The 12,012-nt window shown below is 33.9% G+C and overlaps 1 protein-coding gene across 1 annotated transcript; it reads left to right on the top strand.

Annotated features, from left to right (window-relative positions):
* The first annotated feature begins 3,966 nt into the window (after positions 1–3,966).
* Positions 3,967–6,681, top strand: LOC143539596 (uncharacterized protein At1g76660-like). Its single transcript, XM_077032870.1, has 3 exons — positions 3,967–4,062; positions 5,227–6,392; positions 6,576–6,681. Exons 1-2 carry the CDS (start codon positions 3,976–3,978, stop codon positions 6,310–6,312), a joined length of 1,173 nt encoding a protein of 390 aa, XP_076888985.1. The 5' UTR covers positions 3,967–3,975; the 3' UTR covers positions 6,313–6,392; positions 6,576–6,681.
* Positions 6,682–12,012: the final 5,331 nt, after the last annotated feature.

Raw genomic sequence — 12,012 nt, forward strand, 5'->3', positions numbered from 1 at the left:
AATCTTTATTGTAAATGAAACTTCTTTGTCAAGAGATAGTTTATTAATCTAAATCAACATTTTATATAATTTCTAAACATGATGAATTCATACATCTTAATAACCATAGTAACATTATAGATATCTTTGACAGTATTATTATTATTTTTTTTTTAAGATTGTTAAAAGAAACTATTCAGTTTTACAAAATATAATACATGAACCAATAGTATTTTTTTTTAAAATAAGAAAACACATGTAATTACTATTGTAATCTCTTTTTTCTTTTCAATATGATAGTTAACTATCCATTTATTCTAGACCTAATATAAAATTCATAAGCTTACCTGGTAGAAATTTCGAAAATCTTTAAAAAAGAATCATTAAATTTTAATATAATTAAATTACTCTTGTATGCATAATGATCAATAACATGTTACTAGACCCATGAATAATTTTTTCATAAACCAATTATATATTTGGAAAAAATTATCACCGTAGTGGACGAATTATATATGAATAATATCTTTTATTTACCAAAATCAGATTACAACCCAATATTGACTGATTCCCCTTAGGTCCTAGTCTGCGTGAAAAATAATATCGAAATAAAATCGAGATAATTTAGCCTTTTTAACTTTTTTCTACGATTATTGTTTTATGAAAAAAAAATTGTTTTGTTTCCAGTTAGTTTACTAGAAACAGCCTCTTATAAATCAAAGACGTGCGCATATGAGTATAAACATAAATTACAAGGGCTAGTCTTGTTACCTGAATTATGAATGAAGAACTCATTTGGTTGAGATAACTGTCTCACCCCCTAGGTTTTTGGCAAGCTAATCATTGACTTCCATCTTCTCCTTTCTGTGGTATCTCCATGGGGTTTTGACCAAAGGTAGGGAGTAAAAAAAAACGAGTTGAGCAACTTGTGCTGATAACGTATTGTAAAACAAGCCTAATAGCAAATCAATATGACAAAGAGATGTAAGGAGAAAGAGAGGGATTTCATTAATGTTTTTTTTTGTGAATATATAAAACCAAGCTTGTTAATCGAGAAACAGAGATTAAGAAACATCATCATCATCGTTGTCGTACTTGGTAATTCTACCAATAGCAAAGCTATGTTAGAGTATAAGAAAGGTAAACGATATTTCATTTGAAGTGTTTGATTTTTTAGTTTGCTAGTCATTATATACATATTAAAAAAGTAACTTTTCATACCGTCACTGCTATTTATAAAAACTTTGAGTTTCAACCGCACAATATTTGTTAGTCAGCCTTCTCTCTTTTTTATCAACTCACTTATCAACCACAAAACTCATTTCTCTCAAATAATTTATTAAAAAACTACCTTTCTTTTCTTCAATTTTGCACACAACTTTAGCAAGTATACTTCTAGGCCCTTATACTTTAACACTATATAGTTTCATTTATTCAACTTTTACTACACAAATTTAACAAACATGTTTTTAGGCCCTTATACTTTAAACGCATATACTTTTAGGTTTTCTAAACTTTATTTACAAACTTTGGTTCATTATAAATTTAAAACAAAAGTTTCACATATATACTTTTTGACTCATCAATTTTAGTTTTACATATTTACTCTTTGACCTATTGACTTTGGTAATGAAACTTTTGTCACAAACCTTTTACCGTAACAAATCGAACCAATACCGACTGACTTCCCGCCACATATCCGCTGCAAAGCGTGGATAGAATCACTTGTTAGGTATTATTAGCCAAAGAGTCTTTAACATAATAGTATCAAGGTTTTGGATAAAATTCGTCCTTTTAAATGTTGAGTCAACCTAAGCATAAAAAGATTTTAAGTTGGTTAGACACAAGACATCACAAATAATATATGAGTTGCGTTTGGCTGAAGAACAGGCCCGATTCAAGGGGAGAGCGAGGAGGGCGATAGACCCATGCCCACTCTCTCGAGAGGCCCATAATTGTTAAAAAAATAAAATCTGTATTTTATATATAATCTTGTTTTAACACAAAAGTGTACAAAATGGCTGTATGGTTGAATGAAAAGTGTTCTAAACTATGGAAACAAAGGGTCAATTGGTTCAATTCACAATTAGTGTTATTTTTATTATAGAAAAAAACTTTCATTTGTGTTTTATATGAATCATTTTAATAACATGTTTATTACTGTTTGTTTGTATTGAGATTTTGAAAGACAACCATATTAGTAAAATTGTCAAATTATCTATTATATAATTGAGAACGCGATTTTAGGAGCCTGCCTTTTTACTCCTCCCAAGCCTCAAAATATTAAGAGATTTTTGAAGACGCTGTTGAAGAATTCAACATGCCTGACCAAAATCTATCGGCTCGTCAACCGGACATATGCATACGCGATGTACCACCCGAATTATATCTCATTTATTTATTATAATAATTTAAAATTTAAGTTGTTTTAATAGGTAAAGTCGTGGTGGGCAAGTTGGAGAGAAGTTTTGAAGTAGGGCCCGCTTATACCTAGACGAGTGAAAGCCATTATTGACGTAGATGGACACACGTGCGGCTTATTATTATATTTATACTCACTAACCCTACACTATCATCATTCAATTCAATTAGTTTAAGCATCATTTTTATCATTTTAACCACTCATTTTCGAAATCAACTTAGCCCCCACCAAGTACATTTTTGTTGATATGATTAACAATTAACTTTTTTTAATCAAATAAGAATCTTACATTTTGTTTACAACTCGTTTAAGTAAATTAACCATAGTTCATTATATTTGTATTAATCTAAAACTTTAGAAACCATATAAAAGGTTTAGGAAAATCCATCTACACAAACCCGAAACTATTTTATACATAACCCACACAACTTATACAAAATTGATTGATGCTACCAAACCCCATGTGATTGGACTGGGGTCTCAATAGAAGTGTTGAAGTGTGAATACATGGCCAATCTTGCTACAAGAACAAAACTACACAAGTAGAAATCGTTACTCTCGTCTATGAGGAAAGAGAGATTCTTGTGATTGAATTCCAGCATGAGAGAGTGAGAGAAATTAGGAGTAAATGCTGAGATAAAGAGTAGCTAAATGAGTATTGAAGGTGGTGTTTTCGTCTTTACTCAGATCTAAACCCGACAATTTTCCCCGACTTCCCCATTTCTTCTTGCATTTTCTTACAATGCAAGAGAAACCGACTTGTAGTCCCCAGTTCGCATGAAAAATATGGATCCAAGGGATGGCATTCAACGACGGCCCCATTTTTTCACTGTCTAATCTCGACTCCCACTCGGTCCCCTTCATAAACAGTACGATGTATGTATCAAACTATAAAAATAAATATACATGGTATTTTAAATTTCTTATTGAATAGATATAATATCATTCAACATTTAATACAAATAAAAAAATTATTATATGTATAAGTACAAATATTTCTTACTTTTTAGCATTAATCACATGGATGTTGATCATATTTCATGTGATATGTATACATTATGGTTTTGGCCTAAAGTTTGAGAAATTACATATTTGTATCAAAAGTATGTTCAAACATTACACCATCTCCTCCTCAACAACTATAAATGTTACTCATCAAACATAATAATAATAATAATAATAATAATAATAATAATAATAATAATAATAATAAATTTTTTTAATCAAATGTAGATTTGTGTCAAATGTTAGGTCAACCAAATAATACTTCAAACTCACCAGAAGGGCTTTATCGTACTTTCACAAAAGTTACATTTACCCCCCCTAAAAAAAGGTAAGAAAATCACCTTTTAAACTTAACTTTTAACTTTTTGGCTTACATTCCCAATACCAAAATGAAGTCTTTGCCGTGTTTGACCCCAATGTGATTCACACCCATCATCATATATTCATATTCATTTCATTAATCATTCATTCTATTCTCTTCTCACAGCTCAAACCCATCAAATTCAGATCAAATAACCAACGTGTTTGATTTGATTTGATTTGATTTGATTTGATTTGATTCCTTCATCATGAATGATCCTACGGCCACCATCAACGCCGCCGCGTCGGTGATCGCATCGGCCGAAAACAGAGCACCTCAATCGACTCCGGTTCAGGTTTATTTTGATCAAATTGAAATTGATTATTGTGTTTTGATGAAATTGGTTGATGGGTATTTGATTTGATGAGGTTTTAGATCTGGGTTTGTTGTTGATTGACCGTTGGTGAATCTGATGCTGATATTTGTATTGATTTGAGTTTGTGTGATTGTGATTGTGTGGTTATTGATTGTTTATTAATTAGTGGAATTGATGACGATTCGTGTGGTTTTGGACGGTTTATGTGCAATCATGAAGCTAATTTTGTATTAAATTTTGTTAATTTTGCTGGGATTTATGTTATAGGGTTTTTGATTAATTAGGTGTGTGTATATATGCCCTAATTTGTCTAATTGTAAGACTAATCAGTGAAGTGATTTGATCCAAATTAGTTATTAGGGCTGTAAACGGTTGGTTCGGTGAGCTGTACGGCGGGAAGTTCGTTTATGTCCATTTGTTTAATAAATGAACGAACATGAACAAGGAATTTCGTCTGATTAACTAAACGAACAAAGGGCGTGCTCATGCTAGTTCGATAATGTTTTCGTTTACGTCCGTTTATGTTTGTTTGTTACTTTGTTCATGTTTGTTCATTATAGGTTTTTATTAGTTTTTGATGAGTTTTCTAATTTTATCATTTAAATTTAAGCAAAATTATTAACCATAAATCAAAAATATATAAGGATATTATGTGATTGATTTATAATTAAAAGTAACATAAATGGGCAATGACCTTTAGCTCAACTGGCATTGGATGGGAAGTGAAAATTTGGGCTGGAGACTACAAGGTCTCAAGTTCGAATCTAATCCCAGCCGGGTTTTACCGCAGGGGGGCTTTGGGCTGCGGGTTTTCCCCGGAAATGGAGATTGTTGGTTTGGGCTACCCAGCGCTTTTTGTGATCGCAAGCGTATGGGATTGCCTTTTGCCATTGGGTTACCCTGGTGGCCGGGGTTTATTCGTTGGTCTTTCAAAAATAATAAATAGATGAATAATTAACATAAATGAGTCATTAGGTTAAATGTGCTTGCTCAATTTGGAGCTCAACTTGTTATAAATGATGACAGTTTTGTGTAGTTAAAACTTAAAAAATCCTGGAATGCTAGGGAAACAACTGTTACTACTGGCTAATTGTTGAATTATAAGATACTATATGTTAATTGTTTGTCATTTTTGTTATACAGAAAAGAAGATGGGGAAGCTTTTTGAGTATTTCTTCTTGTTTTGGATCGCAAAAGCAGAATAAGAAGATTGGGCATGCGGTTCTTGTACCCGAACCTAGTTCATCAAGAACCGAGACTAGAACAACTGAAAACCCGACTCAAACGTCTACTTTGGTGCTTCCGTTTATTGCACCGCCATCATCTCCTGCATCTTTCCTCCAATCAGAACCGCCATCCGCCACCCAGTCACCTGGCGGCTTATTATCCTTCACTGCTATACCCTCCAGCATGTATTCACCTACTGACCCGACCAACATGTTTGCTGTCGGGCCTTACGCCCATGAAACACAGTTGGTCTCGCCGCCAGTGTTTTCAACTTACACCACCGAGCCGTCAACCGCACCGTTCACTCCACCTCCTGAGATGGTTCATTTGACCACACCGTCATCACCCGAAGTGCCATTTGCGCGGTTTCTTGGTTCAGCTAGCCAAAATGTTGAACCTGGTCGGAAATTTTCATCATCGCCACATGAGTTTCAGCTGTATCAGTTATACCCCGGAAGCCCAATGGGCCAACTGATATCGCCCGGGTCGGTTGTGTCCAATTCTGGAACCACCTCTCCGTTCCCAGACGGGGAGATCCCGCGTGGCGTTCCGGTTATTCTTCACAACCCGACGCGTGCAAAGCTCTGGCCACAAGGGTGGAAATCCCAGCAACAATCCGGGGTCACGACTCCTGCAGGCCCGCAGTCGGTTTTGGGCCGACAACACTCAGATGTGGGCCCGTTAACGAGTTTTTCAAACGATGATCAGCATGTTGCTGATCATAGAGTGTCGTTCGAGATCACGCCGGAGGAAATTGTAAGATGTGTTGAAAGAAAACGTATTGCTGATGTGGCGAACGGGCGAGATTGTGGTCTTGATGACGTGGCAAATGGTCATAGATCAAGTGGCACTCTTGGATCTGCTAAAGAGTTTAACTTTGGTAGTACAGATGGAGGGGATTCTGGCTGGTGGGCCAGTGAGAAGGTTGTTGAACAAGAAACTGGGCCTGGGCCCACAAAAAACTGGGCCTTTTTTCCTATGGTACAGCCAGGTGTCAGCTAATGATTGGTGTAATCTAAAATGTTCAAAGCTAAAAACTTTGTTAGAGGAAAGAAGTTGGTGTAAGATCCACAAATCACAAGGTTTGTTAGACAGATGCATATAATATCAATCAGATTTCAGTTCTTTGTTTGTTTTTAGATTCTAATAAAGTTTCACATTATTTATAATCATAGTTATGAAAACTTTTTTTATTTTATGGTTTCATAATTTGAAGTTTAAAGCTGTTTTTTTATATTAACAAAATTTTATTATGGTTTTTGCAGTCACAATTCTCAGAAGAAAGAAAAATTGATGACAAAAGAGCATATGAAAGTAGATGGAGATTTGGATCTTGATATCTACATACATGGGTCTCACATTATTTGATAATCTAAAGGAGTCGAGCCCGATTTTGTTGAACTAGCTCGAGCTTGAACTCCGATTGTTTCAAATCTATGTCTAGAGTTTGAGCTCTCGAGTAACTTTACAAAATCGAGTTCGGGTCGGGTGCAACTCGTTTGTTAGTTAATCATTTTTTATGTGTACATATATATTGATTATATTCATTTTGAGTACGCTTTGGATTTTAATAAAATGCCAAGGAAATCGAATAGGTTTTGAGAGTTGAGCCAAACCCGAGTTCGCCCGTTTAACTTAAAATATTTTGAGTTCGACTTTTCTAGAGCTTTATTCTGAAGCTCGAGCTTAGTTCACAAGTAATTGTTTAAGCCTGAGTTTGGATAGGGCCAGACTCGCTTATAATTATATACGCATATAGTATTATTTATATATATTTTTTTAATTAAAATCTTCTTATATAGAACACAAAAAAAGATTTACACAGGGTAGTGTCTATGGTATGTTTGTTTTATTGATTTGGTCCCTATGCATGAGAAATTACGCAACATGAATGGTCCTTGATAACAGTCGGTAAATAATATGCTAAGTTCTCGTAAAGCGACTTATACGTGATACGTGCATGTTTTAATTTAATTATTAGTTTTTGTTTACCACTTTATTTTAGTTATTTAGTAATGACTCTATGAATTAGTTATGGGTAGTTAATATTCATAATGGTTAGTTTATTTGGAGTCATATGTGGGGTAAGTGATTTGCATGGCTATTTATAGTTTGTTTGTAATTGTTTTTAGTATGAATGAAAAATATAGAAAATTGGCAAAAATGTATTGTTCACTTCTCTAAATTCTTGGGAGTGTTTGCCTACTACAAAAGGCTAAACGGGAGATTGACCATCTCGAATCGGTCCTTATCAATACGCCTCTTCGTCAAAGCTGGATATGGTTGACCCTTAGCTCTCCGTACTTGCATACCTAACTGGGTCAATAATTTCTACAAGAACAAATACATAATCTTGGTTAATTTAAACCAAAAAATGTATGAAAATTTGGCTAGTTCGCTGTAATTATGATACAAACGGTAATCGGGCTAAAGAATTGTAGAAGAAGAATCACATAAGGAATTAAACTCTCAAATCAATTACTGTTTCATTACCTATCATCTCATCGCGTCTCGGTGTAGATGCTACATAGTTGGTTCTCATCCTTCAGAGACTACGAGTGGGGTTGGGTTAATTCAATAATAGACGCATGTTGGCATTCCAGCCTTCCTTCGCCTTTCATGACCACATATCTCTCCTTTGAGAATAATCAAAAACGGAAAGTGTTCAATAAGTACACCCAACACAAATGAATAATTACACATACAACCTCATATTATGCTATTGTTACAATTCGCCACTCTAATATTTACTACCAAACAGCTGCCCCAAATTGAACCATGTTAAACAGTAACGAGAGTGAAATCATATTAATCACACCACAACGGAGAGTGAATATTGGTATTGAAACCCAAAAAAAAAAGCGAAAAAAAAAGAAAGAATATACAGAAAGTTACATTACAATATTCAAACCTTCACTTCTCAGTTTCATGATTTCATCTATATCCACTTATTTGTGTGTCACTGTTGTGTGTCACTGTTTCAGTGTTCTACAATCAGGCCTGTCTTTGAGATTTGTTAAAAAAAATTTTGTGTAGAGGTTGAAAAAAACTTTGGGCCTTAAGTAAAGGGATTTTGTTGTTTGAACATTTAAATTTTTAAACAGGCTTGATTGGTTATGATTTGGGTTGTTTAAAAAAGAATTTATGTCTAAAGTGAGACAAGAACCTATAACTTTTAGGCATTTCCCACTACACCTGGTAGTTGTGTAATTGAGTTTAGACATTTAAATTATATATTTGTTTCCAGGGTTGAGTTAAAATAAGAAGTTAGGTTTTTGTAGAAAGGATAAGGAGGATTTTAATCCATTTATTTTAAATTTGAATGGTTGAGATTAATTTAAGAGAAAATCATGTATGAAATAAGGGGAAGGATATAAGAGTAATAACACATATTTGTTGACTTTCTCTCTCCTCATTTAAAACACATGTTAATTACCCTCATAATTTTAAAACGTTTATAACTTTTTAATACGACATTTTTTTTGGAAAAAAAAATCTTCATAATAACGAGCGTTTTTATATTTTTAATATAAGTACCATATTGCTATATAAAAATAAAAAAAATTTAGTGGGTTTTGTATACATTGTGTTATATGCTTAGGTCATTGTGCTTTAGGAATTGTGTTATATCAAATTGTGTTTTAACATAGTGTTTTTTTTATAAGTGTGTTATTTCATTGTGTTATAGGGTATGACCATTGTGTTTTTTGTTTATTGTGTTATAGGGTATGGTCATTGTGTTTTACTGTGTTTCACTAAGTTATTTTGTGTTTTTTACGACTTATGATTACAATTTATTGTGTTTTATAAATAGTGATGAAAAGGTGAAACGTCATAGAAAAGGATAGAATTGTGTTATAAAATAAAATTGTGTTATAAAACACCATGCTTTACTCTATTCTTAAGATTCTTTCTAATTTCTATCTCCTTCAACCTCCAATGAACCGTGAAAACACAATGATGTTCACCACAAATCTCTCATCTACTTGGCTCACTGGATGACGAGTTCATCGGAAAACGTCCTCACCGGAAAATCTAGTGGGGTTCTCCATGTCGGCCTTGAGAAGAACACCACTGTATCTTCCTCCTGCTGTTACTTCTACCGTCTTCCTCGCCTAGTGCGGCTGTAAGGGTCGCCGGAATAGGAACTTAGATTTGTAACCGTCTTCATCGGAATTAGATTTGAGCACCGTTAGATCTTTAACTTCCACCGTCGTCGCCGCCGCTACTGTCACTTCTGACGTACCCGTACGGAGGGAACTACTACTGCCGGAGACATGGCAGCGGCTCCATTTCATTCGTGATGTTTTTCCAGCGAGTAGCGCGACACCGCTAACCACTGTATGTTACCTAAGTATTTTGGCGGTGGATGGTGACAGAGGAGGGCCAATTCCGGCGAGGATGCCGGTGGCGACGAGCAGTGATGGTGGAATAGTGGTAGCTGCGTTTTGAGTTAGCGTAGTTTATGATGTAGTTGGTAGTTGAGGATGATGAATTAAGTGGGTTTTTTAAAATATACATGATAGGACCATAATACCCTCCTTCCTAGCCTTTCTACAAAAACCAAACTTTTTATACTTAACCCTTTGTTTACATATATATATATACATATATATTTTTTAAATTTGGGCTAACTAGGTGACGGGCCCGGGGCGGTCGACCACCCCTGCCCCCTGCTAGGGTAGGCCCTGTCAACAATCACAGCCAAACAGGGATGTCAGCAGGACGGATAGGATAATCTTAGTCTCGTATATGATTGTAAAAGTATGTTCAATACCCAACCCAATGGTATGTGTTTTAGATAACCTTTTGTTGGGTATTGAGTATTCTCGTTAGTTTATTAAAAATTATCCATTGGGATGTCAGTTAGATTTCTTACTTTTTAAGTTTTATATATGTTTATTACTTAGATAATATGGAAATAAAAATTCTAAAATTGGTGAATTAGTAGATTATTCTATACGGACAACAAAAGAATATAAAAATAAAAAGAAATGTTTGCGGGTATGATTCTAATAAACATGTAAGTGTGTTTTGAATAATCAGGCACCTAATACCATCCTTATCTCGCATCCGCGGAAATTTTTAAAATTAATATCATACCATCATACCGAATCTCATACCCACATACTTGTTCCGTTGCATGCCTAATGTTTCACATTTTGAGTTTGTACATTGGGTTTAGCTTCAATTGTCATCCCATACCTTTGCCTTAACGGGTAGACACGGGAATAAGGGGATGGTGACGAGGGGTTGCGTTATTGGCTAGGTTTGTTATGGTACCGAACCGAAACTAAATAAACAATAACATGGGTGTTGCGGTGACGACGCGTTGCGTTTTTAATTGGTGTCACTTAAATTCGTTGCTGGAATTAAATCTAAAACTCAATTTCCTCAAATTATTATACTTCAAAAAAAACCTTTAAAGAATCTTGATTGAAAAAATAATAATGCATATGGAGAGCTAAGGGGATTTGAACCCTGGTAGTTGAACTACAAAGAAGTTAGTGAAACCCATTTAAGCCAACAGACCATTACTATAAACCTGTTTAAGTGCTGAAACTAAATCATAAATATAAAACAGTTGGTTTAGTTGTGGCACCACTATTTATTTTATCTATATATATAATATGTCTATCACATACTATTTAATTATTATCATAATTACATGTATTATTATTCTACTTACATAAATAATATGTTATTTTAGTACCACGAACCTAATCAAGTTGAGTAGATGAAACACATGCTGAAACTCGTTTATTACAGAGCTTAAATTTAGGCGTGAGGTCGTTTAATTGTTTAAGCTTAACTTGACCCAAACTTTTAACGAATCAATTTCAAGTATCTCAAAAGGGATATTACCCTCCTACTTACAAACCACAAATTTCTATATTTTACCTTCTCTTTATATGTAGGTTTGGTTATTTATGTGACTTTCATTTAAAAGTGGTGTTTTTTTTTTTTTTTTTTGTAAATGGGTCATCAAGGTTTTCACTTTTTATCAATTACGTTCAACCCGTTAACTCTGTTAGATTTTTAACTCTAAGTAAAAAGTAAGAGCATTTACAACAGCTCATCTGTAATTATGTGAAAGAAATCTCTAAATTTTTTAGAGGGTTGTAAGTGGTTGCGAGTGGAGAAGAGAGAAAATTTTAAAGAAATGAGTAACTTTGGAAAAACACTCTTCACTTTCTATTTATTTTTTTAATATATTTGAAAGTAGTTGTGAGTGAATGAGAGATAAAATATAATGATAAAAATATAAAAAAGTATTATTTAATTGCATATGAAAAAAAAAATTAATAATTTATAGTGTAATTACAAAGAATCTGTCAGGAATCCTTTCAAACAATAGAAAGAAATCGAGGATGAGTGGAGAGGGTCATCATGCAAATTACAAATACACCCTTTATTTTTAGTTGGGAACTGATGAATAAAGTTTTTCTTGCATCACGGTCAATATAGACTTTTCAAAAAATCAATATGATCCCAGTTTAACCACCTTTTGTTAGACTAATAATAAAAAAATGTATTATTGTGGCCCAAAATCGAGTCAAATAAATGTGTTTTCCAAAAGTTTCTTGTGCAGTGGACAGGAAACAACATAGAAACTGTCCTTTCAGAATTATTACTTGCTTATTTTTACTTGCTAACGTGAACCTGGTTCCATTGCTTGTAGGGATTAGCTGAACCCAATAA

This window comes from Bidens hawaiensis, unplaced genomic scaffold (assembly GCF_021521415.1).
Source record: "Bidens hawaiensis isolate Kalapana, Puna unplaced genomic scaffold, B.hawaiensis_p1.1 tig00011951_1, whole genome shotgun sequence".
In the NCBI taxonomy this organism is placed as follows: Eukaryota; Viridiplantae; Streptophyta; class Magnoliopsida; order Asterales; family Asteraceae; genus Bidens; species Bidens hawaiensis.